This window comes from Falco punctatus (genome assembly GCF_963210335.1).
Source record: "Falco punctatus genome assembly, chromosome: 10".
Lineage (NCBI taxonomy): Eukaryota > Metazoa > Chordata > Aves > Falconiformes > Falconidae > Falco > Falco punctatus.
This window is the reverse complement of record NC_137590.1, coordinates 42,462,752-42,490,426: the sequence shown is the minus strand read 5'-3', so window position 1 is coordinate 42,490,426 and position 27,675 is coordinate 42,462,752. Positions and strand designations below refer to the sequence as shown.

The following is a 27,675-nucleotide window of genomic DNA, read 5'->3' as shown; positions in this document are numbered from 1 at the left end:
GAGGTGCAAGCATGTTTAGTTTTAACATGATTTCATTTTCTTGCACTGATTTAAATATAAATTATGCATTTTTTGGCATGTTTTTGAAATTTCAGGATATTCTGGTAAGTGTACTTGCAGGGACTAATTAATGCATTAAACCTAGGGTTCTTAACAGTTACTTCCCTTGTGCACAATTGCAAGTAATCATCCAGAAGCTGCGATCTTAAATATAACTGAATTTTACTGAAGTACTACAAATATTAAACCCAGATTTTTAAAACTGCTATGCATGTAACCATAGTTTTGGAAACAATTTTCAGAAGGGTGCCTGCATGGTATTTTGGGGGTGAAATACTCACTGAATTGCATATGTGAGGAGTGTTTTTGTAGTTAGAAGTATAGGATGGAGCCAGCACCTGACCACTATCAAAAGGACAGCCTGATTACATTTAGTGTTCAAGGTTTGATGTGACCAAAGGATTTGTTGTTGTCGTTAGTGTTCTAAAAGAAAATAATCATTTATTTACAGAAGCTGCAGAAGCCAAATTTGACATTGTTAATGAATGTTTCCCAGCAGTTCAGGAAAAACAGTAAGCTATTTGGAAAAGATTGCATAGTATACTAATATATAAAAGTAGATTTGCTAAGTAGTTTTTTAAACAATTCTTTTCCTATAGTAAATGAGAAAAGTAGCATTTTGAAAACACAGCACTTAGGCATTTCAGAAAAAATAAGTCATGCTGTTAAAATGAAGGTATTAATCCCCTCCTAAGCCTTTGTCCCTGGCCAAGTCCTTCCTCCATCCTGCCCATCCTTGACTTGGTTCCTTTTCCAGACATTCCCAGATTACTCCATTAATCTGGTAACATACCTGTTGCCATTTACATAACTCCTTTTGTTGTTTTGACATAACTGCCATGTCTCCGAAGACGGTGAATAATGAAGTATCTTGCAAGTCAGTACCAAAGCAAACTGTCTGTCAAAATCTAAATAATTTGCAAGATAAACCAGAAAGTTGGAACAAGAAAAGCATGATTCAGGCGAAGTTTCACAGAAATGATGACTCCCTTTTTGCAGAATCTAAGATGACAAACTGGAAAAAAGAGACACCTCGGCTTCTCTCAGATAGTTGTGGTCTTAAGGAGAAAAAGTCAAGCTTCAGTAATGGCTTTGAAAGTGATAATAGTTCTTTGTCAGCAGGAAAAAACCCAAGGCTTGAAAGTCAAAGACCAAACTCTGTCTGTCTTGAACATGTGGATGATGAAGATACAGAAGAAGAGCAATGTGAAGTAGATAATAAAGTCTGTGAAGCACCGAAACAAGAAAGTGAACACTTGTGCTTGAATAGGCATGAAGAAAATGTAAGAGCAGCATTTCACTCAGGCACCAAAGTAAGTTATATAAGGATGATTCAATCACAAAGGTATTTTCTAAGGGGAATAAAGGTAAGAACGAAAAGGTAAACTGGATTTCTGTTGATATTTCACGTATATCCATCTTTTGATCATCCTTTTTTTATAATAGAAAATGCCTTTACTCCTAACCAAAGCAGTTTCTTAGGTATAAGAATAATATTGGGCAGTATTTTCAATATTTTTTTATTGGTTGCAGTGGTTTTGCAGGAAAACAAATAGGCAGTATAGTTTTTCTGAAATAAATTAATTTTTTTCTCAGTTGTATGTACAGTTTTTATCTGTCAAGATTTATTGCCATTTAGTAAAATGCCTGGTGTGATGGCTGAAAATGAGGAACGAAAAAGTTTGAGTAAGATTGAGAGCAGGAAGTTAGTGATTTTCCTGGAGCAAAGTAGAGGAAAAGGAGCATGTTCCAAAACAATGTAACTGAAATGAAAGCTAGAGTTAGGCTGACATGAAGAATTGCTTCTCTGGAGCTTTGCAGAGCCAGGGCTAATGACTTAGGGCTAATGTCATTGCTGTCTCCTCAGAGATTCCCATGGAAAAACTGAAGGCCTTGTAAAACAAAGCTCAACAAAGTTTCCCTGTTGTCTTACACAGGAGAAGCATTTTTAAAGTTGTCAATGGGTGGCTAAGAAGGTGCTTGTTTCTGCTATTTCCAGCTGTTTGGTCAATCTCTTTTAGGAAAAATCACCTGAACAGGAAGAAGAGGAGAAGGAGCAGGAAAAGGAAGACACTGGTGAAGGGCTACAAACTGCAGTTGTTGAGGGTGTGAAAAACTCTATTTGTAATGATAGCCATCAAGTCCACAGTGCTTCCAAAGACAACACTGGTGAGAGAAGTGAGTTAGTGAATACTGATCCCAGTTCTTCCTCTATAAATATTAATGCACAGTAAATGAACTGAAATGGTGATTGACTTCTGAAACAGTAAGTTTTTCCCTTGCCTGTGAACCCTAGTGGGCATTGGCAAGGAGGAAAGTAGCTTTTGTTCCTTTTCGTTCGTTCCTGAAGAACAAATTGTGGCCTTGGATTCCAAATGATGCTACATGGAGCACGTGTCATTCTTGGTTTTGTTGCTGTGTTCTCCCTGAAGCGATCAGAACAAAATGCACAGTTGAAAAAGAGGAGGATTAGAGAGTCTTGGGTGTGACAGTGGTATTCCCCTTTCTGGCCCGTACTGTCAGACTGAAAAGTTGTGATTGCTCTTGCCTGAAGCCTGGGAAAGATTTGAGTCGATCTGAGAGAAAGCTGTTCTGTTCCAGTGCCTCACCTTGTCCAGTTTTAAAACGTAGAAAGTCTCTCCAGTGCCACGCTTGAGTGTGCTTGAAAGCATTGCCATGTCAGTCAGGGCTGAGCACTCTGGTACTCACCTCAGGTCTTGGAGCAGGAGGAGAAGGCACACTTTCCACTGTCTGTCTCCAGAGAGTAGAGTGGTGTGGTAGATGTTACCAGAGCGTGTGTAGCTGCTGATCAAATGCTACAGAGCGGGCCTGGCAGAACCTGCTGTATTCCAGGTGTTGTGCCTATACATGCTCTTCTGTCGGTGCATTTTACCATAAGCCTGCATTTGGCACAGTGTGAGTAGTCCTAGCTGAGGCTGGAACCAGCAGTTCCCCTCTGCTAGGACGGGTGCCCTCACTGGTCTCTAGCTCCTTTCCCATTTTTTGTGTGCATGTCTCCACAAGAGCGAATCCTGAATCAGTTTTACCTAACGGACTAGCTTAAAAGAGAGAAATGAAGATAGTTTAATCTGGCCAGGAACCTACTGAGACTGAGCCTTGCGTGTGCCTAGTAGAGAAGAGATTCGGATGTTAGCCCCCTGAGATAGAGACAAGTTGTGTGTTTGGGGTGAGATTTTGGGCTGTGAGCCTCTCCTCCTTTCAATGGCAATGCTTAGGTGTCTACCTTCTGGGAAGGTGCAGGGTAAAAACTGCTAGTCAAGGAAGGTCTTTTCTGGTAGTGCTACAAAAGGAGCATTGTTTCTTGGTGATTTTAGCGTGAAGATGTGTCGGGTGGTGTTTCTATGGTACTTCTTGTACAGTGGATGGTGGTAGTCAGTGGCAATTTCTGGAGCTGTGGACTGGAGAACAGGTGACCTAAACTCTGTATGCCACAGGGCTGCAGCGTGCTGGAGCCTTTTCCTGAGTGTGACCCAAACACGTCTTCAGTGCTGCTTGTAGCTGTGTCAGCTGTTGTGCATAGCCATCTTCTGCTGGAGAGGTGGCAATCCAAAGGAAGTACCATGATGTTGTGTGCTGGGTGTGAAGAAACCCTTGAATTCAACACTCACTCCTTAGTTTGTCCTCAGCAACAGAGCCGCTGTGCATCTTTTGGGTGCAGGGGTGCTGGGGAAAAGCAGAGTGAAATAGAAGGGCTCAGTGTCTCACCTCTTACTGCCTTTGTAGGTGCCCTGACTGCGGTGGGAGCAGAGGAAGAGGAAGATGCTGAATCTCCCTGGGATTCTGAGGTATTTCCCGTGAAGGACACCGGGGTTCCCAGTGGGGCGGGGGTGGGGAGCGAGATCCAGAAGCACTCGGAGCTTGGGCCCTGCCGCGGCTGAGGCTTATTTCCCCTTCTCCTGGTTCTGCTGTATGTTTGTAACTGGGGGCCCTTGAAATACTTGTGCTGTGTGCTAGCTGTTCAGCGAGGCTTGGGATGAAGGTAGGTCGAGCTAATGATTTGGGTCTCATGGCAGCTGGCCCTTGGAGTTGGGTTTCTGGTACAGTATTGCGGCAGTGAAGTTTCTTGCTGCTTAAAATAGTCTGAGCTCCTCAGCGGGGCTGGCGGGATTGTTGCTTTTTCACCACACAACTCTATTCCGCTGACGTGTTCAGTGGTTGCCCTTAGGGTCTGCAGCCTAGATGATGAGCTGCTTTGGGAAAGAGCCTTTCTACCGTTTTGGCCCTTTTTGAAAGTAATGTTCAACAGAGATACCACACGTGCTGGCTGTGTTTGCCCTTTTAGTTCTTCCTGTCTGTGGGAATGGGTTAGAAGAAAGCGGGCAGAGTCTGTAGCTTACGCCCTCTGACTTCTCTTGTGAGGAAGAAGGAACTCTTCCCCACCCGCTTCTTAAAAATACAAGGCTAAAACGCTGCTGGGTTGTTTTGGGTTTTTTTTTTTTTGTAGCCTTGGTTTCTGTAAGCTTTGTCTTGCTCGTCTTTGTTCAACCCTTGCAACTGGGAGTAGCAATGTGTTCGCTCCCCACTGCAGGACGTGTGCCTGGGGAACGTCAGCACAAATTTGAGTATCGGGTACCAGTTCAGTCCGAAAGTTGGGTCCCCCCCAGACCTGCAGTTACGGGTTGGCAACCCACAGCTCGAGTTACCGTGTTAATTCTCCCTTGCGGCTGTGCAGTTTGCCAGCGTGACAGACTAGTTTAGATGAGTTGTGAGGTTTTTGCCTAAGATCTGAAAACACACAAGTCTGCTGTGATTTTCCAATATACTGTGTCTTGACGTGCCCTTTCCAAGGGGCTGATCAAAGGCTTTTGTGATTCCATGCTGTGCAAGTTGGCTTAGCAGGAACATTTTGCGTAGAAATGAGTTGAGAATTTGTACCGATGCTCACGCCCGTGTTTTATGCTCTACAGACGGATTCTGAAAGTCCGGAAGAAGGATCACCTGGTGTGTTGCTTCCAGCTGCAGACAGACACGGAGCGCGCTCACGGATTGTTTCAGGGGAGCGCCACACCGGTAACTTCCTGGTGGACTAAATGTTTGTCTGTAAACACGTACAGGCTGAAGTGAGCTTTTATCGATGTCTGCCTTAGGAATGCACTTACGGTGTGGGTGCGCGCTATAGCAATGAAGTGCTTAGTATTTGTTAATTAACACCAGCTGTCACGGCGCTTGCTGGCAAGTTGTAAAGGAAGTTACCTTGTTTGCGTTACGTGTGCCCTTTGGATGTGTTTGTATCTCTTTGGGTTCGGGTTCTTGTGGCATAGTGCTGAAAGTGTATGTGGTTTAGGGCTGACCTGTCTGAACACCTGGACATTCTTGGATGATAACGTAGCAGAAGAAAGCTATGATCTGGCCAAGCACTTTTCCCCCCGTCTTAATTTTTGATACCTTACTGTTACGCTTTGCCTAGGAGCTAAAACGTGACTGAAAGTTCAGGGTTTGTTGTGAAGGGCTTCTGCCTGTAGTTTGCGACGCTGTCTCTTGAGCATCTGGAGTGTAGAATGGCAGGGAAGTTTTGCTGTTGGCGTAGAACTCTCATCTGAAGGATTTCTCCTTTACTAAACGGTCAGTCCTGCTTGTAGTGTAAGTACAATAGAATAGCTGAAGAAGCGAATCCAGTTTTAGTTTAGTAAGCTGGAAGCAAAACTTTAAAAGCTCCTGGGAGCTTGTAAATCCCCTTGCTGAGTAGTTGTCGTGCTTTGTATGATTCTACTGAGAGAAGTTTAAAATCGGTGTAAAAAGGAGGTAAAAGGTGATTACGCTAATCTTTCTAAGGTTTTTCTATACTGCTAGACCACCAAGTTTACTGAAATCAAATGCTGTTTGCTTTTTAACCGTTTTTGTAAACATGAAAATAATGCTGTGGAGCCATTCTTAGTAACATTTCATGCACTTCTTTCATGAGAGGACTCAAACTGTAAGATGACTAAAGCAGAGGACTTGAGAAATATAGGTGGGCCAGTAGATTGTGTGGGTTTGTAAATGATTTCCATGTTGGACAAAAATTTTTTAAAAATTACATATTTGGAACTGTGCTATAAATGCAGATTACAACCAATTGTAATGGGTTGGTTTTTTTCCTTTCCACACAAGCTGGACCCGAACAACCTGATAAGAACTAGTTTGCTTCTACCTCATTGAATGATGTGTATGAGGTGTCTGTGTCTGCACCCACGTTTCCTCTGTCCCATCGATGGAAAGGAAAACACTCCTCAACATTAAACACTTGTAGGATAATCGCAGTCGTAGTGCTGCTGGACTGTTTTACGGTAGTTCGTTACAGCAGACCAGCTTTGGCTTTTGAAATGATCTTTGTAGAAGGCAGGGTTCAGCTCCTCAAAAGAAGTATTTTGATCTTGTTGTGCTAACAAGCATGTCCTTACTGCTTCCTATGGCTTGTCCTGGTTCTGTGAGTATTGTTTCTTAAATCCAAGGCGCACGATGGGAAGCGTGCATTGTCCATTTCTTGTATACTGATACAAATGCTGGATGTTGAAGTAGATTGAATGTTAAGTATCGCAGTCTCGATGGAATAAAGCTTGCGAGTAATACTTAGTTGTAGAAACTGCTGATGTTGAATGGAGTGAAAGGTGCCTTCAATTAAATGAAATAACACTTTCCAAAACATTTTTTACCTCCAGGCATTTTGGAGAACCCCGACAATTCCCAGGTAAGTATTTGTTCGTGTCAGACTGACTACTTGTCCTGCTCGTTAAATATTATGTAGTTACTTCAAGTCTGAATTTTTTTTTTTTTTTTTTTTTTTTTTTTTTTTTGTCATTGGATTGTCTTTCATAGCTGAAGACCCCTGAATCTGTTTTGGAAATGAATGAAACCTCTCCTAAAAAAATGCAGCAGAAATCAGGTAATGTTCACGGCATGTAGTTCTGGGTTTAGCTTTGTAATCTTTCTAGATGGGAGTATTTAATAAAGCATCTGATTGATTTGTTTTGCGGATCTGTTGGAGGAATTTGGTTTAGGACACGCAGAAGATATTGAAGGTGTTCATAACAATCTCTTTGTAGTGTTCTTTTATGAACAGACCCATTGTACTTGCAATTTTCTTTCTAATACGAAATGAATGGCTCTAGCAAGGCATCCCGGGAGCAGAAGGTGTACTGAAATAATCCTCGGTGTATGTGTTTGCTCCCTCCTCTAGTCTGCTGTTCAGCACTGTCCATACCCTTCCGTGATGTACGCTTCCTACACCGTACTTGCTGTCATCTCCCCTTTTCAGGCAGTCCTGAAGTCTGCTTTTCTTTCCGTGGCTCACACCCCCCCCCCCCCCTCCTGATTGTCTTGGTCCTTTGAGCATGTGCTGTGGCTGATTCCAGGCTAGGGATCTGTAGGCTAGGCTGTCCAGGAGCTGCCCGTGAGCCACAAAGGGTAATTCTTGGGCTCGTGCCGTAGCTGTAGTTTTCAGGAAATATTACTTGCCTGGCTTTATCTCTACCTGCCTGGCAGTTGTTTTGAAACATGTACAAACACGTTCCTCTGAGGCTTCCCTCTCTTGTTTCATGGAAAATGACCAGCAGGCTCAGAGGCAGGGGAGGGAGGTGAGGAAGAGAGACAAGATGGGAGGAAATTAGTGTCAGCGTGTTGTCAGGAATTCTTTTTTCTTTGGAAACAAGGCTAAAGTTGAGGCGGCTAGCTGGTCGGCTATGTATTGGAGAGAGGATATGTAACCTTAATGGGGTTTTTTTGTTTCTTTGTTCTGAGGTTTATTGATTTGTATAGTTGATAATTTGTGTTGTATTTTGTATTAATCACACTTGTTAATCGGATGAGAAACAATTTGCCATTCAGGTTTTAGAGTTTCTACAACTGTCTATTGACAATATAAACCAGAGAGAGGTGAACAGATATGCAGAAAAGTAAGCGGACTTGGAACTATTTGTGTTCTATACTTAGAAGTTACAAGTTCTTTGGCATCTTTGCTTTAGGCGAAGAAAAAAACCAGTATTGTTGTTCTTTTGACAATAATAGAGATGAAACTTCTCTCTAGGAGATGTATCTTCCTCCTTCTCCTCTCGCTCTTCTCCCTCTCCTGTATTTGCAATGGGTAAGCAACAGGTCCTCTCTTGCCCTTTATTTTGCAGTGACAGTGTTCTGGTAAGACACACAAATACTTGTTAGAGGTTGTTCGGTTAAAACTTGAGTTTTGGTTATGTCTGTATTCCACGGTAACGTGAAGTGTAGCCCCACAACGGACCAGTATGTTACGATATTACAAACACAGAAAGGTTGCCTTTTCGTGGCTCATTTCATGTCGGCTGTTTTTCCTGTGTGGCTTTATTCACCTGCGTCATGCTGGTTTTTAGCCATATGTTACCTTGAAGGTCGGGTGCTAAGAAGTAGGTGTAGATGTAAAAATTTCTTTCTTTCAAACAGTTTATGTTTGGATTTGGGTTTAAGGAATTTAGGTTGCTTCAGCAAAGCATCATGATTCCTGCAGCGCAAATATTTCTGACTCTAAAAGGGTTGAAATGCCATCCTTGACAACTTGATTTCATAAATCTGGAGAACAGGTACAGTATCTTTCACAATTAAATGTTCAGTGAGAGCTGGAATTTCCCATCCTATTTACTTTGTTACTGTTGCATAGTAATACATCCTTAAAATCTATTTTTGAGGCAAAGTAGTGGTGTTCTCGTGTTTTCTGCATAGAAGAGTAGCTGCTGTCCACTGCAATCTGCCAAAAGTCATTATGTAAGACAATTTATGAGGAGGGAAGTCTCAGAATAGAGTGGAGAGGTGAGGACTAATTGGAAAGAACTAAGATGACCAGAAGTCATTTTTCAATGCTAGCTAGAGAGCAGACCAGAGTAAAAGGTGGGGGATTTGCATCTTTTTGTATGCGCTGCACTGCAGGCATCCGTTAATAAAAATGCATGGTAGCAATAAATGACAGGCAAAAATACTGGAATCTGGTTTACCCTGTGAATTTTTTATATACGTTTTTTTGAATGGTGGGCTCTTCAGAAGCCTTGGAGTAGGGTTCTGCCAGTGTTTTAACTAAGACTTTCTCCCTGTGCTAAAAGTGAAGAACTCTTGACAGTGAGGAGTCCTCCTCTTTCACAGTGTTGACAGAAGCCAATAGAAGCCAGTGTTGGCAGAAAATAGACTCGTGAATTACTGCTCCAAGGAAAGAAGAAATTTTACTTGCAACAGCTAATGGGAGAAGTCCTTATCTTTTTAGTTTATGTTTTTGAGTTATTTTTCCAGTGGTTGGAAAAATAATTAACTGACTAGAGTTACCGACACGATGAGAACTGGAATTTTGCAGATAGAAGAACACTGTAGCCTTTCATCTTTCCTGCTTCTTCCTTGTTCTGTACCCATCATACAGAAATGTCAAGATTGATTAAACCCTGTGGAAAAGGATTCTTAGGGGCTCCAATGTTGTTAAAATCTTACCTAAAAAGGGAGACTTCAGGCTCAAATAGCTGCTGCTGAACACCTTCCTGTTGACCGTGACGGGCAAGGCTGAAGAGGAGTTAAGGGTTGCTTTTCATTCTAGCAGCATGGCGCCTAATTTTGAAGTGACTGCACTCTGAAACAGAATCCAGAAGACGAAGACACCTACGTACTCTGAACAGAGAATGTGACTTGCATCCTTAGAAGGCCCGTACAAAACAAAACCCTGGGTGCTCGCAGGTCTGCTTTTATCCAGCTTTCAGGCAGATACAGTTGACCAGAAAAGCTGGTCATTCAGCCTGTGCTGTGCACAGGGGAGGTGTCACAGCTCTCCTGCATCCACATCTAAGTCTTATCTTCTAAGCAAAATTGTGGTGTCCATGTTACATGATGGGAGTGATGGCGCGTATCAAATTGCATGGTAGGAAGCTGCCTGCATTTTTCTGTTTGTGACCTGAGTGAACATTGGTGAAGTGACAGAAGAAGTCTGGTAAGCGTACCTTCATGGAAGGAGAGTAGGAGCAGCCCCGTCTGTCTGACCGACTGACCACCCGCTGCTGTACGTGGGTGGAGAGGCTTCTAGGAGTAGCACGTAGACAATGAAAGTTTGTAAAAGGAGTCGCCTACAGGAGAAAATGCCAAAAGCGAGGCTGGCCCTGTGATTCATCAATAGTAGACCCTTTTGTATTTTTATGATGTTCCGGATTTTCTTCCTGTCTTGCTCGCTTTTCTTGTGCGAAGAATGTTGCGTCCCTCTCTAGCAGCAAAGCTTTGTGCATAGCCATCTCCTGCTGGAGAGGAGGCAAGAGAGGTGGCGATCCAAAGGAAGTACCGTGGTCTGTTGTGTGCTGGGTGTGAAGAAACCCTTGAATTCAACACTCACTGCTTAGTTTGTCCTCAGCAACAGAACCGCTGTGCATCTTTTGGGCGCAGGGGTGATGGGGAAAAGCAGAGTGAAATAGAAGGGCTCAGTGTCTCACCTCTTACTGCCTTTGTAGGTGCCCTGACTGCGGTGGGAGCAGAGGAAGAGGAAGGTGCTGAATCTCCCTGGGATTCTGAGGTATTTCCCGTGAAGGACACCGGGGTTCCCAGTGGGGCGGGGGTGGGGAGCGAGATCCAGAAGCACTCGGAGCTTGGGCCCTGCCGCGGCTGAGGCTTATTTCCCCTTCTCCTGGTTCTGCTGTATGTTTGTAACTGGGGGCCCTTGAAATACTTGTGCTGTGTGCTAGCTGTTCAGCGAGGCTTGGGGTGAAGGTAGGTCGAGCTAATGATTTGGGTCTCATGGCAGCTGGCCCTTGGAGTTGGGTTTCTGGTACAGTATTGCGGCAGTGAAGTTTCTTGCTGCTTAAAATAGTCTGAGCTTCTCAGCGGGGCTGGCGGGATTGTTGCTTTTTCACCACACAACTCTATTCCGCTGACGTGTTCAGTGGTTGCCCTTAGGGTCTGCAGCCTAGATGATGAGCTGCTTTGGGAAAGAGCCTTTCTACCGTTTTGGCCCTTTTTGAGAGTAGCGTTCAACAGAAATACCACACGTGCTGGCTGTGTTTGCCCTTTTAGTTCTTCCTGTCTGTGGGAATGGGTTAGAAGAAAGCGGGCAGAGTCTGTAGCTTACGCCCTCTGACTTCTCTTGTGAGGAAGAAGGAACTCTTCCCCACCCGCTTCTTAAAAATACAAGGCTAAAACGCTGCTGGGTTGTTTTGGGTTTTTTTTTTTTTGTAGCCTTGGTTTCTGTAAGCTTTGTCTTGCTCGTCTTTGTTCAACCCTTGCAACTGGGAGTAGCAATGTGTTCGCTCCCCACTGCAGGACGTGTGCCTGGGGAACGTCAGCACAAATTTGAGTATCGGGTACCAGTTCAGTCCGAAAGTTGGGTCCCCCCCAGACCTGCAGTTACGGGTTGGCAACCCACAGCTCGAGTTACCGTGTTAATTCTCCCTTGCGGCTGTGCAGTTTGCCAGCGTGACAGACTAGTTTAGATGAGTTGTGAGGTTTTTGCCTAAGATCTGAAAACACACAAGTCTGCTGTGATTTTCCAATATACTGTGTCTTGACGTGCCCTTTCCAAGGGGCTGATCAAAGGCTTTTGTGATTCCATGCTGTGCAAGTTGGCTTAGCAGGAACATTTTGCGTAGAAATGAGTTGAGAATTTGTACCGATGCTCACGCCCGTGTTTTATGCTCTACAGACGGATTCTGAAAGTCCGGAAGAAGGATCACCTGGTGTGTTGCTTCCAGCTGCAGACAGACACGGAGCGCGCTCACGGATTGTTTCAGGGGAGCGCCACACCGGTAACTTCCTGGTGGACTAAATGTTTGTCTGTAAACACGTACAGGCTGAAGTGAGCTTTTATCGATGTCTGCCTTAGGAATGCACTTACGGTGTGGGTGCGCGCTATAGCAATGAAGTGCTTAGTATTTGTTAATTAACACCAGCTGTCACGGCGCTTGCCGGCAAGTTGTAAAGGAAGTTACCTTGTTTGCGTTACGTGTGCCCTTTGGATGTGTTTGTATCTCTTTGGGTTCGGGTTCTTGTGGCATAGTGCTGAAAGTGTATGTGGTTTAGGGCTGACCTGTCTGAACACCTGGACATTCTTGGATGATAACGTAGCAGAAGAAAGCTATGATCTGGCCAAGCACTTTTCCCCCCGTCTTAATTTTTGATACCTTACTGTTACGCTTTGCCTAGGAGCTAAAACGTGACTGAAAGTTCAGGGTTTGTTGTGAAGGGCTTCTGCCTGTAGTTTGCGACGCTGTCTCTTGAGCATCTGGAGTGTAGAATGGCAGGGAAGTTTTGCTGTTGGCGTAGAACTCTCATCTGAAGGATTTCTCCTTTACTAAACGGTCAGTCCTGCTTGTAGTGTAAGTACAATAGAATAGCTGAAGAAGCGAATCCAGTTTTAGTTTAGTAAGCTGGAAGCAAAACTTTAAAAGCTCCTGGGAGCTTGTAAATCCCCTTGCTGAGTAGTTGTCGTGCTTTGTATGATTCTACTGAGAGAAGTTTAAAATCGGTGTAAAAAGGAGGTAAAAGGTGATTACGCTAATCTTTCTAAGGTTTTTCTATACTGCTAGACCACCAAGTTTACTGAAATCAAATGCTGTTTGCTTTTTAACCGTTTTTGTAAACATGAAAATAATGCTGTGGAGCCATTCTTAGTAACATTTCATGCACTTCTTTCATGAGAGGACTCAAACTGTAAGATGACTAAAGCAGAGGACTTGAGAAATATAGGTGGGCCAGTAGATTGTGTGGGTTTGTAAATGATTTCCATGTTGGACAAAAATTTTTTAAAAATTACATATTTGGAACTGTGCTATAAATGCAGATTACAACCAATTGTAATGGGTTGGTTTTTTTCCTTTCCACACAAGCTGGACCCGAACAACCTGATAAGAACTAGTTTGCTTCTACCTCATTGAATGATGTGTATGAGGTGTCTGTGTCTGCACCCACGTTTCCTCTGTCCCATCGATGGAAAGGAAAACACTCCTCAACATTAAACACTTGTAGGATAATCGCAGTCGTAGTGCTGCTGGACTGTTTTACGGTAGTTCGTTACAGCAGACCAGCTTTGGCTTTTGAAATGATCTTTGTAGAAGGCAGGGTTCAGCTCCTCAAAAGAAGTATTTTGATCTTGTTGTGCTAACAAGCATGTCCTTACTGCTTCCTATGGCTTGTCCTGGTTCTGTGAGTATTGTTTCTTAAATCCAAGGCGCACGATGGGAAGCGTGCATTGTCCATTTCTTGTATACTGATACAAATGCTGGATGTTGAAGTAGATTGAATGTTAAGTATCGCAGTCTCGATGGAATAAAGCTTGCGAGTAATACTTAGTTGTAGAAACTGCTGATGTTGAATGGAGTGAAAGGTGCCTTCAATTAAATGAAATAACACTTTCCAAAACATTTTTTACCTCCAGGCATTTTGGAGAACCCCGACAATTCCCAGGTAAGTATTTGTTCGTGTCAGACTGACTACTTGTCCTGCTCGTTAAATATTATGTAGTTACTTCAAGTCTGAATTTTTTTTTTTTTTTTTTTTTTTTTTTTTTTTTGTCATTGGATTGTCTTTCATAGCTGAAGACCCCTGAATCTGTTTTGGAAATGAATGAAACCTCTCCTAAAAAAATGCAGCAGAAATCAGGTAATGTTCACGGCATGTAGTTCTGGGTTTAGCTTTGTAATCTTTCTAGATGGGAGTATTTAATAAAGCATCTGATTGATTTGTTTTGCGGATCTGTTGGAGGAATTTGGTTTAGGACACGCAGAAGATATTGAAGGTGTTCATAACAATCTCTTTGTAGTGTTCTTTTATGAACAGACCCATTGTACTTGCAATTTTCTTTCTAATACGAAATGAATGGCTCTAGCAAGGCATCCCGGGAGCAGAAGGTGTACTGAAATAATCCTCGGTGTATGTGTTTGCTCCCTCCTCTAGTCTGCTGTTCAGCACTGTCCATACCCTTCCGTGATGTACGCTTCCTACACCGTACTTGCTGTCATCTCCCCTTTTCAGGCAGTCCTGAAGTCTGCTTTTCTTTCCGTGGCTCACACCCCCCCCCCCCCCTCCTGATTGTCTTGGTCCTTTGAGCATGTGCTGTGGCTGATTCCAGGCTAGGGATCTGTAGGCTAGGCTGTCCAGGAGCTGCCCGTGAGCCACAAAGGGTAATTCTTGGGCTCGTGCCGTAGCTGTAGTTTTCAGGAAATATTACTTGCCTGGCTTTATCTCTACCTGCCTGGCAGTTGTTTTGAAACATGTACAAACACGTTCCTCTGAGGCTTCCCTCTCTTGTTTCATGGAAAATGACCAGCAGGCTCAGAGGCAGGGGAGGGAGGTGAGGAAGAGAGACAAGATGGGAGGAAATTAGTGTCAGCGTGTTGTCAGGAATTCTTTTTTCTTTGGAAACAAGGCTAAAGTTGAGGCGGCTAGCTGGTCGGCTATGTATTGGAGAGAGGATATGTAACCTTAATGGGGTTTTTTTGTTTCTTTGTTCTGAGGTTTATTGATTTGTATAGTTGATAATTTGTGTTGTATTTTGTATTAATCACACTTGTTAATCGGATGAGAAACAATTTGCCATTCAGGTTTTAGAGTTTCTACAACTGTCTATTGACAATATAAACCAGAGAGAGGTGAACAGATATGCAGAAAAGTAAGCGGACTTGGAACTATTTGTGTTCTATACTTAGAAGTTACAAGTTCTTTGGCATCTTTGCTTTAGGCGAAGAAAAAAACCAGTATTGTTGTTCTTTTGACAATAATAGAGATGAAACTTCTCTCTAGGAGATGTATCTTCCTCCTTCTCCTCTCGCTCTTCTCCCTCTCCTGTATTTGCAATGGGTAAGCAACAGGTCCTCTCTTGCCCTTTATTTTGCAGTGACAGTGTTCTGGTAAGACACACAAATACTTGTTAGAGGTTGTTCGGTTAAAACTTGAGTTTTGGTTATGTCTGTATTCCACGGTAACGTGAAGTGTAGCCCCACAACGGACCAGTATGTTACGATATTACAAACACAGAAAGGTTGCCTTTTCGTGGCTCATTTCATGTCGGCTGTTTTTCCTGTGTGGCTTTATTCACCTGCGTCATGCTGGTTTTTAGCCATATGTTACCTTGAAGGTCGGGTGCTAAGAAGTAGGTGTAGATGTAAAAATTTCTTTCTTTCAAACAGTTTATGTTTGGATTTGGGTTTAAGGAATTTAGGTTGCTTCAGCAAAGCATCATGATTCCTGCAGCGCAAATATTTCTGACTCTAAAAGGGTTGAAATGCCATCCTTGACAACTTGATTTCATAAATCTGGAGAACAGGTACAGTATCTTTCACAATTAAATGTTCAGTGAGAGCTGGAATTTCCCATCCTATTTACTTTGTTACTGTTGCATAGTAATACATCCTTAAAATCTATTTTTGAGGCAAAGTAGTGGTGTTCTCGTGTTTTCTGCATAGAAGAGTAGCTGCTGTCCACTGCAATCTGCCAAAAGTCATTATGTAAGACAATTTATGAGGAGGGAAGTCTCAGAATAGAGTGGAGAGGTGAGGACTAATTGGAAAGAACTAAGATGACCAGAAGTCATTTTTCAATGCTAGCTAGAGAGCAGACCAGAGTAAAAGGTGGGGGATTTGCATCTTTTTGTATGCGCTGCACTGCAGGCATCCGTTAATAAAAATGCATGGTAGCAATAAATGACAGGCAAAAATACTGGAATCTGGTTTACCCTGTGAATTTTTTATATACGTTTTTTTGAATGGTGGGCTCTTCAGAAGCCTTGGAGTAGGGTTCTGCCAGTGTTTTAACTAAGACTTTCTCCCTGTGCTAAAAGTGAAGAACTCTTGACAGTGAGGAGTCCTCCTCTTTCACAGTGTTGACAGAAGCCAATAGAAGCCAGTGTTGGCAGAAAATAGACTCGTGAATTACTGCTCCAAGGAAAGAAGAAATTTTACTTGCAACAGCTAATGGGAGAAGTCCTTATCTTTTTAGTTTATGTTTTTGAGTTATTTTTCCAGTGGTTGGAAAAATAATTAACTGACTAGAGTTACCGACACGATGAGAACTGGAATTTTGCAGATAGAAGAACACTGTAGCCTTTCATCTTTCCTGCTTCTTCCTTGTTCTGTACCCATCATACAGAAATGTCAAGATTGATTAAACCCTGTGGAAAAGGATTCTTAGGGGCTCCAATGTTGTTAAAATCTTACCTAAAAAGGGAGACTTCAGGCTCAAATAGCTGCTGCTGAACACCTTCCTGTTGACCGTGACGGGCAAGGCTGAAGAGGAGTTAAGGGTTGCTTTTCATTCTAGCAGCATGGCGCCTAATTTTGAAGTGACTGCACTCTGAAACAGAATCCAGAAGACGAAGACACCTACGTACTCTGAACAGAGAATGTGACTTGCATCCTTAGAAGGCCCGTACAAAACAAAACCCTGGGTGCTCGCAGGTCTGCTTTTATCCAGCTTTCAGGCAGATACAGTTGACCAGAAAAGCTGGTCATTCAGCCTGTGCTGTGCACAGGGGAGGTGTCACAGCTCTCCTGCATCCACATCTAAGTCTTATCTTCTAAGCAAAATTGTGGTGTCCATGTTACATGATGGGAGTGATGGCGCGTATCAAATTGCATGGTAGGAAGCTGCCTGCATTTTTCTGTTTGTGACCTGAGTGAACATTGGTGAAGTGACAGAAGAAGTCTGGTAAGCGTACCTTCATGGAAGGAGAGTAGGAGCAGCCCCGTCTGTCTGACCGACTGACCACCCGCTGCTGTACGTGGGTGGAGAGGCTTCTAGGAGTAGCACGTAGACAATGAAAGTTTGTAAAAGGAGTCGCCTACAGGAGAAAATGCCAAAAGCGAGGCTGGCCCTGTGATTCATCAATAGTAGACCCTTTTGTATTTTTATGATGTTCCGGATTTTCTTCCTGTCTTGCTCGCTTTTCTTGTGCGAAGAATGTTGCGTCCCTCTCTAGCAGCAAAGCTTTGTGCATAGCCATCTCCTGCTGGAGAGGAGGCAAGAGAGGTGGCGATCCAAAGGAAGTACCGTGGTCTGTTGTGTGCTGGGTGTGAAGAAACCCTTGAATTCAACACTCACTGCTTAGTTTGTCCTCAGCAACAGAACCGCTGTGCATCTTTTGGGCGCAGGGGTGATGGGGAAAAGCAGAGTGAAATAGAAGGGCTCAGTGTCTCACCTCTTACTGCCTTTGTAGGTGCCCTGACTGCGGTGGGAGCAGAGGAAGAGGAAGGTGCTGAATCTCCCTGGGATTCTGAGGTATTTCCCGTGAAGGACACCGGGGTTCCCAGTGGGGCGGGGGTGGGGAGCGAGATCCAGAAGCACTCGGAGCTTGGGCCCTGCCGCGGCTGAGGCTTATTTCCCCTTCTCCTGGTTCTGCTGTATGTTTGTAACTGGGGGCCCTTGAAATACTTGTGCTGTGTGCTAGCTGTTCAGCGAGGCTTGGGGTGAAGGTAGGTCGAGCTAATGATTTGGGTCTCATGGCAGCTGGCCCTTGGAGTTGGGTTTCTGGTACAGTATTGCGGCAGTGAAGTTTCTTGCTGCTTAAAATAGTCTGAGCTTCTCAGCGGGGCTGGCGGGATTGTTGCTTTTTCACCACACAACTCTATTCCGCTGACGTGTTCAGTGGTTGCCCTTAGGGTCTGCAGCCTAGATGATGAGCTGCTTTGGGAAAGAGCCTTTCTACCGTTTTGGCCCTTTTTGAGAGTAGCGTTCAACAGAAATACCACACGTGCTGGCTGTGTTTGCCCTTTTAGTTCTTCCTGTCTGTGGGAATGGGTTAGAAGAAAGCGGGCAGAGTCTGTAGCTTACGCCCTCTGACTTCTCTTGTGAGGAAGAAGGAACTCTTCCCCACCCGCTTCTTAAAAATACAAGGCTAAAACGCTGCTGGGTTGTTTTGGGTTTTTTTTTTTTTGTAGCCTTGGTTTCTGTAAGCTTTGTCTTGCTCGTCTTTGTTCAACCCTTGCAACTGGGAGTAGCAATGTGTTCGCTCCCCACTGCAGGACGTGTGCCTGGGGAACGTCAGCACAAATTTGAGTATCGGGTACCAGTTCAGTCCGAAAGTTGGGTCCCCCCCAGACCTGCAGTTACGGGTTGGCAACCCACAGCTCGAGTTACCGTGTTAATTCTCCCTTGCGGCTGTGCAGTTTGCCAGCGTGACAGACTAGTTTAGATGAGTTGTGAGGTTTTTGCCTAAGATCTGAAAACACACAAGTCTGCTGTGATTTTCCAATATACTGTGTCTTGACGTGCCCTTTCCAAGGGGCTGATCAAAGGCTTTTGTGATTCCATGCTGTGCAAGTTGGCTTAGCAGGAACATTTTGCGTAGAAATGAGTTGAGAATTTGTACCGATGCTCACGCCCGTGTTTTATGCTCTACAGACGGATTCTGAAAGTCCGGAAGAAGGATCACCTGGTGTGTTGCTTCCAGCTGCAGACAGACACGGAGCGCGCTCACGGATTGTTTCAGGGGAGCGCCACACCGGTAACTTCCTGGTGGACTAAATGTTTGTCTGTAAACACGTACAGGCTGAAGTGAGCTTTTATCGATGTCTGCCTTAGGAATGCACTTACGGTGTGGGTGCGCGCTATAGCAATGAAGTGCTTAGTATTTGTTAATTAACACCAGCTGTCACGGCGCTTGCCGGCAAGTTGTAAAGGAAGTTACCTTGTTTGCGTTACGTGTGCCCTTTGGATGTGTTTGTATCTCTTTGGGTTCGGGTTCTTGTGGCATAGTGCTGAAAGTGTATGTGGTTTAGGGCTGACCTGTCTGAACACCTGGACATTCTTGGATGATAACGTAGCAGAAGAAAGCTATGATCTGGCCAAGCACTTTTCCCCCCGTCTTAATTTTTGATACCTTACTGTTACGCTTTGCCTAGGAGCTAAAACGTGACTGAAAGTTCAGGGTTTGTTGTGAAGGGCTTCTGCCTGTAGTTTGCGACGCTGTCTCTTGAGCATCTGGAGTGTAGAATGGCAGGGAAGTTTTGCTGTTGGCGTAGAACTCTCATCTGAAGGATTTCTCCTTTACTAAATGGTCAGTCCTGCACGTAGTATTTTTTTTTATTTTGTGTTAAGTTTTTTGTCACAAGTAGGATGATTCAGGATGCACTCTAGGTGTAAATAAGTAATATGAAGTCTTGATGGTTATAAAAATGTGTGGTTTTTCACTGCAGGTGAGAACTCGGGATCTACCTTTCATATGTCATCATCAGCTGAAAAAGAAGACATGAAAGATGGCATTGAATATTATGGTGTGCGGGTATGTAAACCCAAATATTTTGGATTGCAGTCTGATTCAGTAGGCTGTATTATACACTAAGGTAAAGAAAACTTACCAGTCAATGAATAATGCAGAAGGGACGTCCTGTAGGTGAAGGCTGTGTTTACCGTCCGAAATAAAGTTGGATACAGTCTTCTTATGGTGGGGTTAAATCCTTGTCACTATGTCGGATGCTTGTTGTTTTCAGTTGGTTTGCTTAAATTTTGAGCGGTGTTTCTCCTCTTGTGCACTGCTGAGAAACAGTGCCACCAAATGTGGGTTTTATTGCCTGTGCAAAATGCACGTTCAAGTGAAGAGGGAGATTTGTCTATAATATGCTGATCTGTTTGATGAAACACGCCGGTCTTCCTCTTTGTAAGACAAAGATCAAAGAGAACACCTTGAAATATCGCGACCTTTCTGATGCTTCCCCAGCCTCTGCAAAATACGCTCTTGTTTGGCCACGTGAAGTGTTTGAAAAGGGTTTTCTCAGAGGGTATCCTAGAGGGGAATAAGGCAGGCGTCCTGCTTGTGGCGGGTGTGCGGGGCAGGGCTGCACAGCGGGGTCTGGCGTCCTCTGGAACGAACACCCGAAGGGACAGCGTAGCAAATGATTTCCACCCCACAGCCGGGCGTCACGAGAGAGGGACGTGCCTAATTCCAACAGGCAAAGCGCAGGACTTAAGCCTGTTGCAAGGTGGTAGTAGTTGGCCAGTGAGCTTGGGAAGGGGGAGGGTGAGACAGGTGGTGTCTGGCTGAGGTGCTCCTTCCCTCTTGTGAGCGGAGGGGTCTTTGCCGCGGGAGAACAGGGCCTGGCTGACGAGAGGAGCGCGAGGAGCATGACGGTCTCAGCCCGCTGGGACACCAAGGCTGCAGGCCCTCTTCAGGAGGCACCACGAGGGGAAGGGGCGTGTGGGCAGGACTGTGACACGGGGCAGAAGCCGTCGGTGCTGTTGAGAAACAGAGCGTGGGGACAGGGACTTGAGGGGGCTGGGTAGGGTTAAGGCGTGGTGCGGTTTTCCTGCGAGCTTGGGTTCCTGATTCCTGGGATGAGGGCAGGAGCAGGCAGGTTCCCCTAATAAATCCTTTCCTTTGCACCTTGGAGTGGAATTCATTATTTCTGAAGCTTGGGTGAAGAAATAATCCTCCCTTAGCCAGTTCTCCGTGTGGTGAACAGTAAGAAGCTTGTCATGTTCATTCCCGTTGGGTTAGCTTAGGTGGCCGGGGACTGTACAATGCCAGACGGTAGAGCGCGATGGAGGGAGGAGGGTAGGTGAGGAAAATGTTGGCAGTTTTAATGAAAAATGGTATTAAAGCAATAAACCGTGAAAAATAAACATGCTCTGTGACAAATGCCGGCAGTTACAGCAAGCAAGCAGGCTAAAAGGTAAAAGCAACCCTAATGCCTAGGCAAACCTAACCCAAGAAACTGCTGTCTCTGAGTCCTTCTCTTGTTAAGAAGATGGTGTGCAGTGAACCTTTCATTTAGTGTCCCTTGATTTTTTTTAATGAAAATGGCTTTCAAAATGCCTTATTTCTATTATAGGATGAGTTTGCAACAGAAATTGCATAGATTAACTGTAGTAATTTTTCTTGATAATCTTTCTGTCTGTACCTGTTTACTTAAGGATAAATATATTTTAGAAACTACCAACTTGATAGAAAAAAACAGCACATGAAAACCACACTGGTAAGGCAGAAGTTTTACATCAGAAATTTCACAGCAGAAAATGAGGAATTGCACAGTGCTGACAAGCAGTTAAGTCCAAGACCTTGGAAAGAAAGAGATGCAAGAATGTGGGTTGAAAATGAGAAAAGGGAATTGAAAACAAATTGTAAAAATGTTACAGCAGAGCTAAAGCAGCTGCTTGGTGAAATTAATGAAACTGGGAGAACTACTTCCCTTGTGGAAGAAATGTCAGAAGATGGCTTCAGTGCTGAATTGAAGAGTTCTCATGTTGTTTCATCTCATGCAACGGAATCAAGTAACAGCTTAGAAAGTAAAGTGAATTTGGAGATATTAAACTTATGCTAGGTGGAAAAGTACCCAAAATGGAAACTGTATTCCGAGTCTTGGTGTCCTTTCTGATCAAGATAACTGAAATGCAAACATGGAAGATACCTGGAGTACAGATGAAGAAGATTGCACAAACAATATCGATGATACAAAGATGCCTCTAGCAGAAGGAGGGAGAGAGAAAGAGAGAGAAAAAAATGCCTTCTATGGAAATGGAAGAGAATGAAACTGAAAGTAGTTGAAATGCAGTGGGAAGTCCTGAATACTCCCTGAGATACAGCTTTAAAACAAGTCTTTTGGATGACATTTCTAATATTATTCCTAAAATAAGACCAGTTTCTACATGTGATGAAAATGCACTTTCTGTAACAGAGGAAACTTGGAAAAGACTCTGGATTTAGTGATGATTTTCCCAGGGACTGCTTTATTAACAACAAAATAGGAGAAACAGAAATGGAAAGACTTTTTGCAAATGCTCAGCAATCATACGTCATGCTGAAAAGGAATCTTGATGAAGAACTAAAACAAGATACGGGAAGATTTAAGGGTAGGGTAGGAATGCTGCAAATAGTATTCCTGGCTTTGGAGAAAGAGAAGGTACAGCTGCTAAAAGAGGTGGTTCACCTGCTACTCTTTATTCTTTAATCTCGCTCTGGATCAACGGTCCTGTTCACTTTAGCTATTCATCATTAAAGGAGGATGCTTCCTACAAATTGGGGTTTGTTCTAATTAAATTGGTGACTGGTGAATAAAGAGAGCAGTAGAGAGTTGTCTTTTTTCCCCATTTTTGGAAAACGGAATGCATTATTGTTCCAGTTTAACAATAGGTGGCACTTGGTTCCAGTGCAAGTAGTTATCTCTTCATTGCCATAAAAAGAAATCCAGGTTCTGATTCTGAATCAAAGAATGAAAATAGCTTCTGAACAGGGTCCTGACTAATAATTCATGTGCTGTGATATCTGCGTGGTGTGTCTTCATTGCCTTTCACTAAAATTCCTCTTTCCTGTGAAACCAGTTGTGTTTGTGGGTTTGGGATCTTTTTTTCTTTCCTCCCCTTGTTCGCAGTTCCACTTGATTTTTTTCTGGTGGTGTTACAACGAACATTGTGCAGTCCTCCTAACGCTTTGTCCATCAGTACTGTTTTCACTTTTTTCTTGTTCATGTTTTAAGAGACACTATTGTTTTCTTTCTAAGGGCTGTATTTTTGTTATGTCTTGCATCATGAGTGAATTCAAAGTACTTTCAATGGCATAATACACTTTGTAGTGTAGTTTTGTGAAAATGCTTCTCTATGAATTAAAAAAAAGATCATTTTATATTATTTCAGGGGTAAACTCTGAATTAATCAATCTTGGATGTGGTGTTTCTGTCTTCTAGAAATACGTGAAGCTTAACTTTGTTTTTATAGGTTAAGAAGGAAAAAAGCAAACAAAGATGTTCAAAAGTGCAGGCCGTGGCAAAACAGGAATGTGTGGATAAATTAAATAACATCACTAATCGGCAAATGAAACAAAAGATTACTGTAAGGAAGAATGACTGTTTGAAAATGGAGAATGAAAACACGATAGAAGAAAAAGACAAAAAGAGTTTTTCATCTGGGGAGAGCTCAAAATTGATTAAAATGCCAATGAAAGGGTAAGCTAAGGAAATAATCTCTAGCTCTTATTTGTAGTACTATGTAAGTGTCTTAGGTTTTCTGATACTGTGGTAGTTGAAGTAGTTTCCTCAGTGGTGAAAGCCATAGTGAGTAGTCCACTGCTTCTCAAAAAATGAAGAAAAATTCTTTTTAGACAAAATGAAGCGCACGATGGAGGTTCAAATTTATTGCCTGCTCTAAAAAAAGAAAAGGGGAAAACAAAAGAAAACGCCCACCTAAATTCCTGTGATTTCCATGTCAACACTGAGGTAAAATGCATCTTCAAAACCAGAACTGAAGACTGGAAAAAGCAGTTATTTTTGTAGGAAATGGCCACCTAGAAAAGAAAAGTAGGAACTTGGGGTTTGCTACTACTCCCTTTTCTAGGTGATTTTAGTGATCTCCGTGCAGTTGGTGTTTTCCTTTTCATTAAGTTAATATGCCCTTTGTCGGGAGAGGGGAAAAGATGATATTACCAAACCAATCTCAAAAGTCTAAAGAAGGCACACGTATTTTTATGCAGACCTAAGCAGGAGCTTTTTCTGTCTGTCCTTCAAAGGAATCTCTGCTCTAGATGCTTTCTGTAACGTGGCTGTTGGATATAGTCCAGCTTAACCTGGATCCAGCTCAGATTCCACGTGTCCCCCTCACTCTAGGGGAAGGGTTTTAAATACTTGGGCATATTCCACGATCTTTACAGTCAAGTCTGTGATTTTATCATAGCTATTTTTTGTCTCGGTTGTTTCTGGACATCATCTTAAGTATGTCTGTTTCACAGAAATATTTTTTTATAAACCTACTCACTTGGTGTTTTGTTTTTTTTCTTTCTTTCTGTGTAATGCAGTAAAATTGCCCTGAATGCCAAAGGTGCAAAGGAAAGTAAAAGACAGCCTTCAAAGCAGAAGGCTCATCAGCAGATGAGCTCTTCCAGTGGCAATCATGGTCAAGTACCGGATGATAGCACTTCCAGTGAAACATCTGAGGATGAAGGAAGGTATGCATATAAGGAATGTTGAAAATAAAACTCACTTAATGATAAAAATTGGCCTGAGAGCTAGAGGCAAGTTTGGGGTTTTGTTGTGTGTTTAAGGTTTTTTGTAAACCTGATGCATATGAAGATTCTTGTTCTTTCGTGTGACCACCTGATGTTCTTTCTTGTTCTTTCTTGTTCTTTCCTGTGACTACCTGATGCGCTTTGTGTTGACAAACACTTCACTTCTGTTTAGAGTGCTTTTGAACATGCTGGCCAAGTCAACAATAAGGTCACGTGCACGAATTCTGATTAATTACATGAGTGTGTGTGCACAGGCATAGAAGTATTTCATGTGTTTAAAAAGGGTGAGGTATCTCAGTTTTTTCACTGCAGGTATCTCAGGATTTTTTGCCCTGCTCCCCGCTCCACCTTTTCTCTTGCAGCTGTGTACCCTCCTGACTTCTTGCCCACCCTGAACTTACTTGTGTGGGTTGTGGCAAAGTGAGAAAGAGAAGTTGTTGACACTGTTCAGCCCTAGCTAAAAATCTGGTGTGTTATCAACACTGTTTTGGTCAGAAATCTAACACACAGCCCTGTGTGGGCTGCTGTGAAGAAAATAAACTGCGTCCCAGCCAGACCCAGGACACCAGAGAATCCAAAATTACAGTTCATTGACCTGTAGGAGAAGGATTCTCGGTACTGAAGAGAGCTAAACCCCTGGTATTAAACAGGGAATGCACGTAAGCGTATAGCTACATGTCTGTAGCTGTAAGATTTCTGTCACTTTGCGTGAAGTTTAGGGAACAGTTATTTCAACTATTTGCTTAATATCTTGCGGAAAAATTAGCCTTCCAGTAGACATTAATAGCACACAATAATTGTTTCAGTCTTGAACTATATCTAGCAAAGTTACTATACCAGATTTTAGTTTAATTCAGTTCTGCAATTAAGTTTTCAAAGCAACTGTAGGTATTATTCATAATGCAAAGTAAGCATTTCAGTACTGAAATATATTTCTTGTTTTCTAGACCTGCAGCAACAACCAGGAGTGAAAGGAACGAGGTACTGTAAAACTAGTTTCTTGATAAACAGTCTCTATCAGCTTTTAATCACTTAGGTGGGAGCAGTGTTTATGTAGTGATCAACCAGATGTACAAATTGCTGCTGGTATGCAGCTTTATTGTATTTGAGACAAATCTGTGGGCTGTGAAGGAGAGAATGAATCATTCCTGCATTTGTAATGGTCTGTAATACTAGACAGTGGAATTACAGAAAGTACTGTATTTTTTGTAGGTCAGCATACCAGTGGAAGTAACTGATGACCCTGGTTTAACTCACTCATCTGACCCACCTTCAGAGGATGTCCGGTTACAAGCTTCAACCTACAAGGAGACTATGCTGCTGTTGGAAGAGCTTAGTGTGGTTCATATGGGTATGTTTTCAAGTCTCTGTCTTCAGCTGTTACAAGTTCCCCTTAAAACATGATTTCTTTGTATGCACTCCAAAGTATGTTAATTTCATATTTTGATATAGTATCTCTTTGTGACTAGAGATCCCCCTCAAAAGCTGTGAAACTGTCACTTAACCTGAGATGTTGCCTGCATTGCCAGCCGACGTGCCTTACGTTATCATTGGTTCTCTGTCTAGTCAGAGCTGGAGAAGCAGTTTCTTGCAAAGTACAGTTCAGCTCCTTCTAATGCGGTCATCAAAAGTCAGCAAGAGCTTTTTCTTCTTTATATCCCCTTGATGTGGTTTAAGCCCAGCCACACCTAAACACCTAAGCACCGCACAGCCACTCACTTGTTCCACCCCAGTGGGGTGGGGGAGAGCATCGGAAAGGGAAAAGTGAGAAAACTCATGGGTCGGCATGAAAACAGTTTAATAGCAAAAGCCACGCACGCAAGCAAAGCAAAGCAAGGAATTCATCCAGCACGTCCCATGGGCAGGCGGGTGTTCAGCCATCTCCAGGACAGCAGGGCTCCGTCACGCATAACAAATACTTGGGAAGACAAAGTGCCATCACTCTGGATGTCCCTCCCTTCCTTCGTCCTCCCCCAGCTTTATATGCTGAGCATGATGCCGTGTGGCATGGCACGTCCCTTGGGTCAGCTGGGGTCAGCTGTCCCAGCTGTGTCCCGGCCCGGCTCCTTGCGTACCCCCAGCCTGCTGGCTGGTGGGGTGGGGTGAGGAGCAGAAAAGGCCTTGGCTCTGTGTGAGCGCTGCTGGGCCATAAGGAACACATCCCCGTGCTACCAACCCTGTTTGCGGCACAGCTGTAAAACATGGCCCTGTACCAGCGACTGTGAAGAAAATTAACACTATCCCAGCCACAACCAGCACACCCCTCAACAGCTAATGAGAAAGAGTACAGCAAAATAATGGCTTTGCTTAAAAATAATAAGTACATATATATAACAAATTTCAACTGTCATAAGATGCTTGCATATATGCACAAGGCATTATATAAACATAAGCATCACTTACTAGGGCTCTTAAACTATGCTAAAATTTCATTAGGCAAGTGTTAACCTTGGCTGAAGGCCAAACTCCCCGCCCAGTGCTGCCACTGCCCCTCATTGACGAAACGGGGTGAAAAAGCCTGTGGGTCAGTGTGAAGGCAGGGCTGTCACTTCCCAGTGACTGTCACTGGCAAAACAGACTCCACCGATTAAAATACATTTGGATAGTGAGAAACAAAGACCCCAAACCTGAGAAGGACACGTCGGCACCCCCCCTGCTCAAGCTCTGCTGCGCTCCTTCCCTGCCACCTCCCCAGGCAGCATGGGGAGGCTGCGGTCTGCAGTCGGGACGTAGCAGTTTCTCTCTGCTGCTCCTTCCTCGTCCCTTTTCCCTGCTCCAGTGTGAGTCCTTCCCCAGGCTGCAGTCCTTTGGGGAAAATCTCCTCCAGCCTGGGCCCTCCATGGGTCGCAGGTCCTTCGGGAAGGATCCGCCTGCTCTGGCACGGGGTCCTGCGCAGCACTGCGCTGTGGGTATCTGCTCCAGCATGGTTCTCTCAGGGGCTGCAGGGGAATCTCTGCTCTGGCACCTGGAGCAGCACCTCTCCCTCCTCCTTCGCTGACCTGGGTGTTCGTTTGCGGGGCTGGTTTTCACATGCTTTTCCCCTTCTCTGCCCGTGTGGTGGTTTCGCCCTTTCCTACGTTTGTTTTTCCTGAGGAGCTGCCAGCACGGCTGAGAGGCTCAGCTGTGCCCTGCGGTGGGTCCATCGAAACCGTCCATGTCCAGCACGGGACGACCCCTGGCTCCTTCTCACAGGGACCTTCCCGCTACCGAGACCTGCCACCTGCACCTAATGCAGCAAAGCATTGAACAGCTTGTACATTGGGCAGTATTTGTGCAGCTTTGTGTCTTTTCTGTCTCAAACCAGGTTCTGCTACTTTGCTGAAAATGCAAAACATACTTCTTGAATATGAACAGAGAATAGAACGTCAGAAAAATCAGTATAAAGCGCTCTCAAGAGAAGTAAGGAAATTGGAAGATGAAAGGGAGGAGTCACAGTTCAGAGCGGAGAAGACTCAAGATTTGAAATCCGTATTGGCTCACCAAGCAGCAGAATGGAAAAGTGATACCCAAAGCCTTAAGTATGTAAATTGTGGTCTGATAATGTATTATCTTGTCAGTGGTTTTGTTCCGAAAGACACTGATGGTGCAGGCAACAGGATGAGAAGTTTCCAGTCTTTTGGGTTTGGGTTTTTTGAATCCCGTGGGCCAGTTATGCTATGAAGTAGATAATGGGAGAGGGGAAAAACGTCCGGATACCAGCTCCATGTACAGTCTTCTGGATG

General features: G+C 43.8%; 2 protein-coding genes and 1 pseudogene across 6 annotated transcripts in view; all 3 read left to right on the top strand.

Moving 5' to 3' along the window:
• Positions 1 to 857: 857 nt before the first annotated feature.
• Positions 858 to 27,675, top strand: part of LOC308071031 (ankyrin repeat domain-containing protein 26-like) — a 39,493-nt pseudogene continuing 12,675 nt past the window's right edge. The window contains exons 1-2 of the transcript in view: positions 858 to 1,373; positions 2,082 to 2,288. The product of the transcript in view is annotated as an ankyrin repeat domain-containing protein 26-like (transcript). The remainder of the gene's footprint in view (positions 1,374 to 2,081; positions 2,289 to 27,675) is intronic.
• Positions 13,131 to 25,959, top strand: LOC308070833 (uncharacterized protein). Of its 4 annotated transcripts, none has more exons than XM_080405439.1 (4): positions 13,131 to 18,469; positions 19,161 to 19,285; positions 22,672 to 22,898; positions 23,744 to 25,959. In XM_080405439.1, the coding sequence occupies exons 1-4, from the start codon at positions 18,337 to 18,339 to the stop codon at positions 23,913 to 23,915; spliced, it is 657 nt and encodes a 218-aa protein (XP_080261565.1). In that variant the 5' UTR covers positions 13,131 to 18,336; the 3' UTR covers positions 23,916 to 25,959. The 4 variants fall into 4 exon arrangements, with proteins under 4 accessions (XP_080261565.1, XP_080261566.1, XP_080261567.1 ...); XM_080405440.1 differs by having other exon boundaries at positions 13,134 to 18,469; positions 19,161 to 19,246; XM_080405441.1 differs by having other exon boundaries at positions 13,135 to 13,632.
• Positions 19,297 to 21,934, top strand: LOC308070831 (uncharacterized protein). Its single transcript, XM_080405437.1, is given in 9 exon segments — positions 19,297 to 20,910; positions 20,912 to 20,962; positions 20,964 to 21,249; positions 21,252 to 21,302; positions 21,305 to 21,345; positions 21,349 to 21,434; positions 21,436 to 21,502; positions 21,506 to 21,630; positions 21,632 to 21,934. Coding segments are annotated over 9 exon segments (1,140 nt in total). The 5' UTR covers positions 19,297 to 20,754; the 3' UTR covers positions 21,909 to 21,934.

Bases quoted from the DNA above. Each gene is read 5' to 3' on its own strand.
- LOC308070833 (XM_080405439.1), top strand. From the start codon at position 18,337: ATGCTCACGCCCGTGTTTTATGCTCTACAGACGGATTCTGAAAGTCCG. The intron at 18,470-19,160 runs GTAACTTCCTGG...TTTTCACTGCAG, and splicing joins TTCAGGGGAGCGCCACACCG to GTGAGAACTCGGGATCTACC. The intron at 22,899-23,743 runs GTAAGCTAAGGA...TGTGTAATGCAG, and splicing joins ATTAAAATGCCAATGAAAGG to TAAAATTGCCCTGAATGCCA.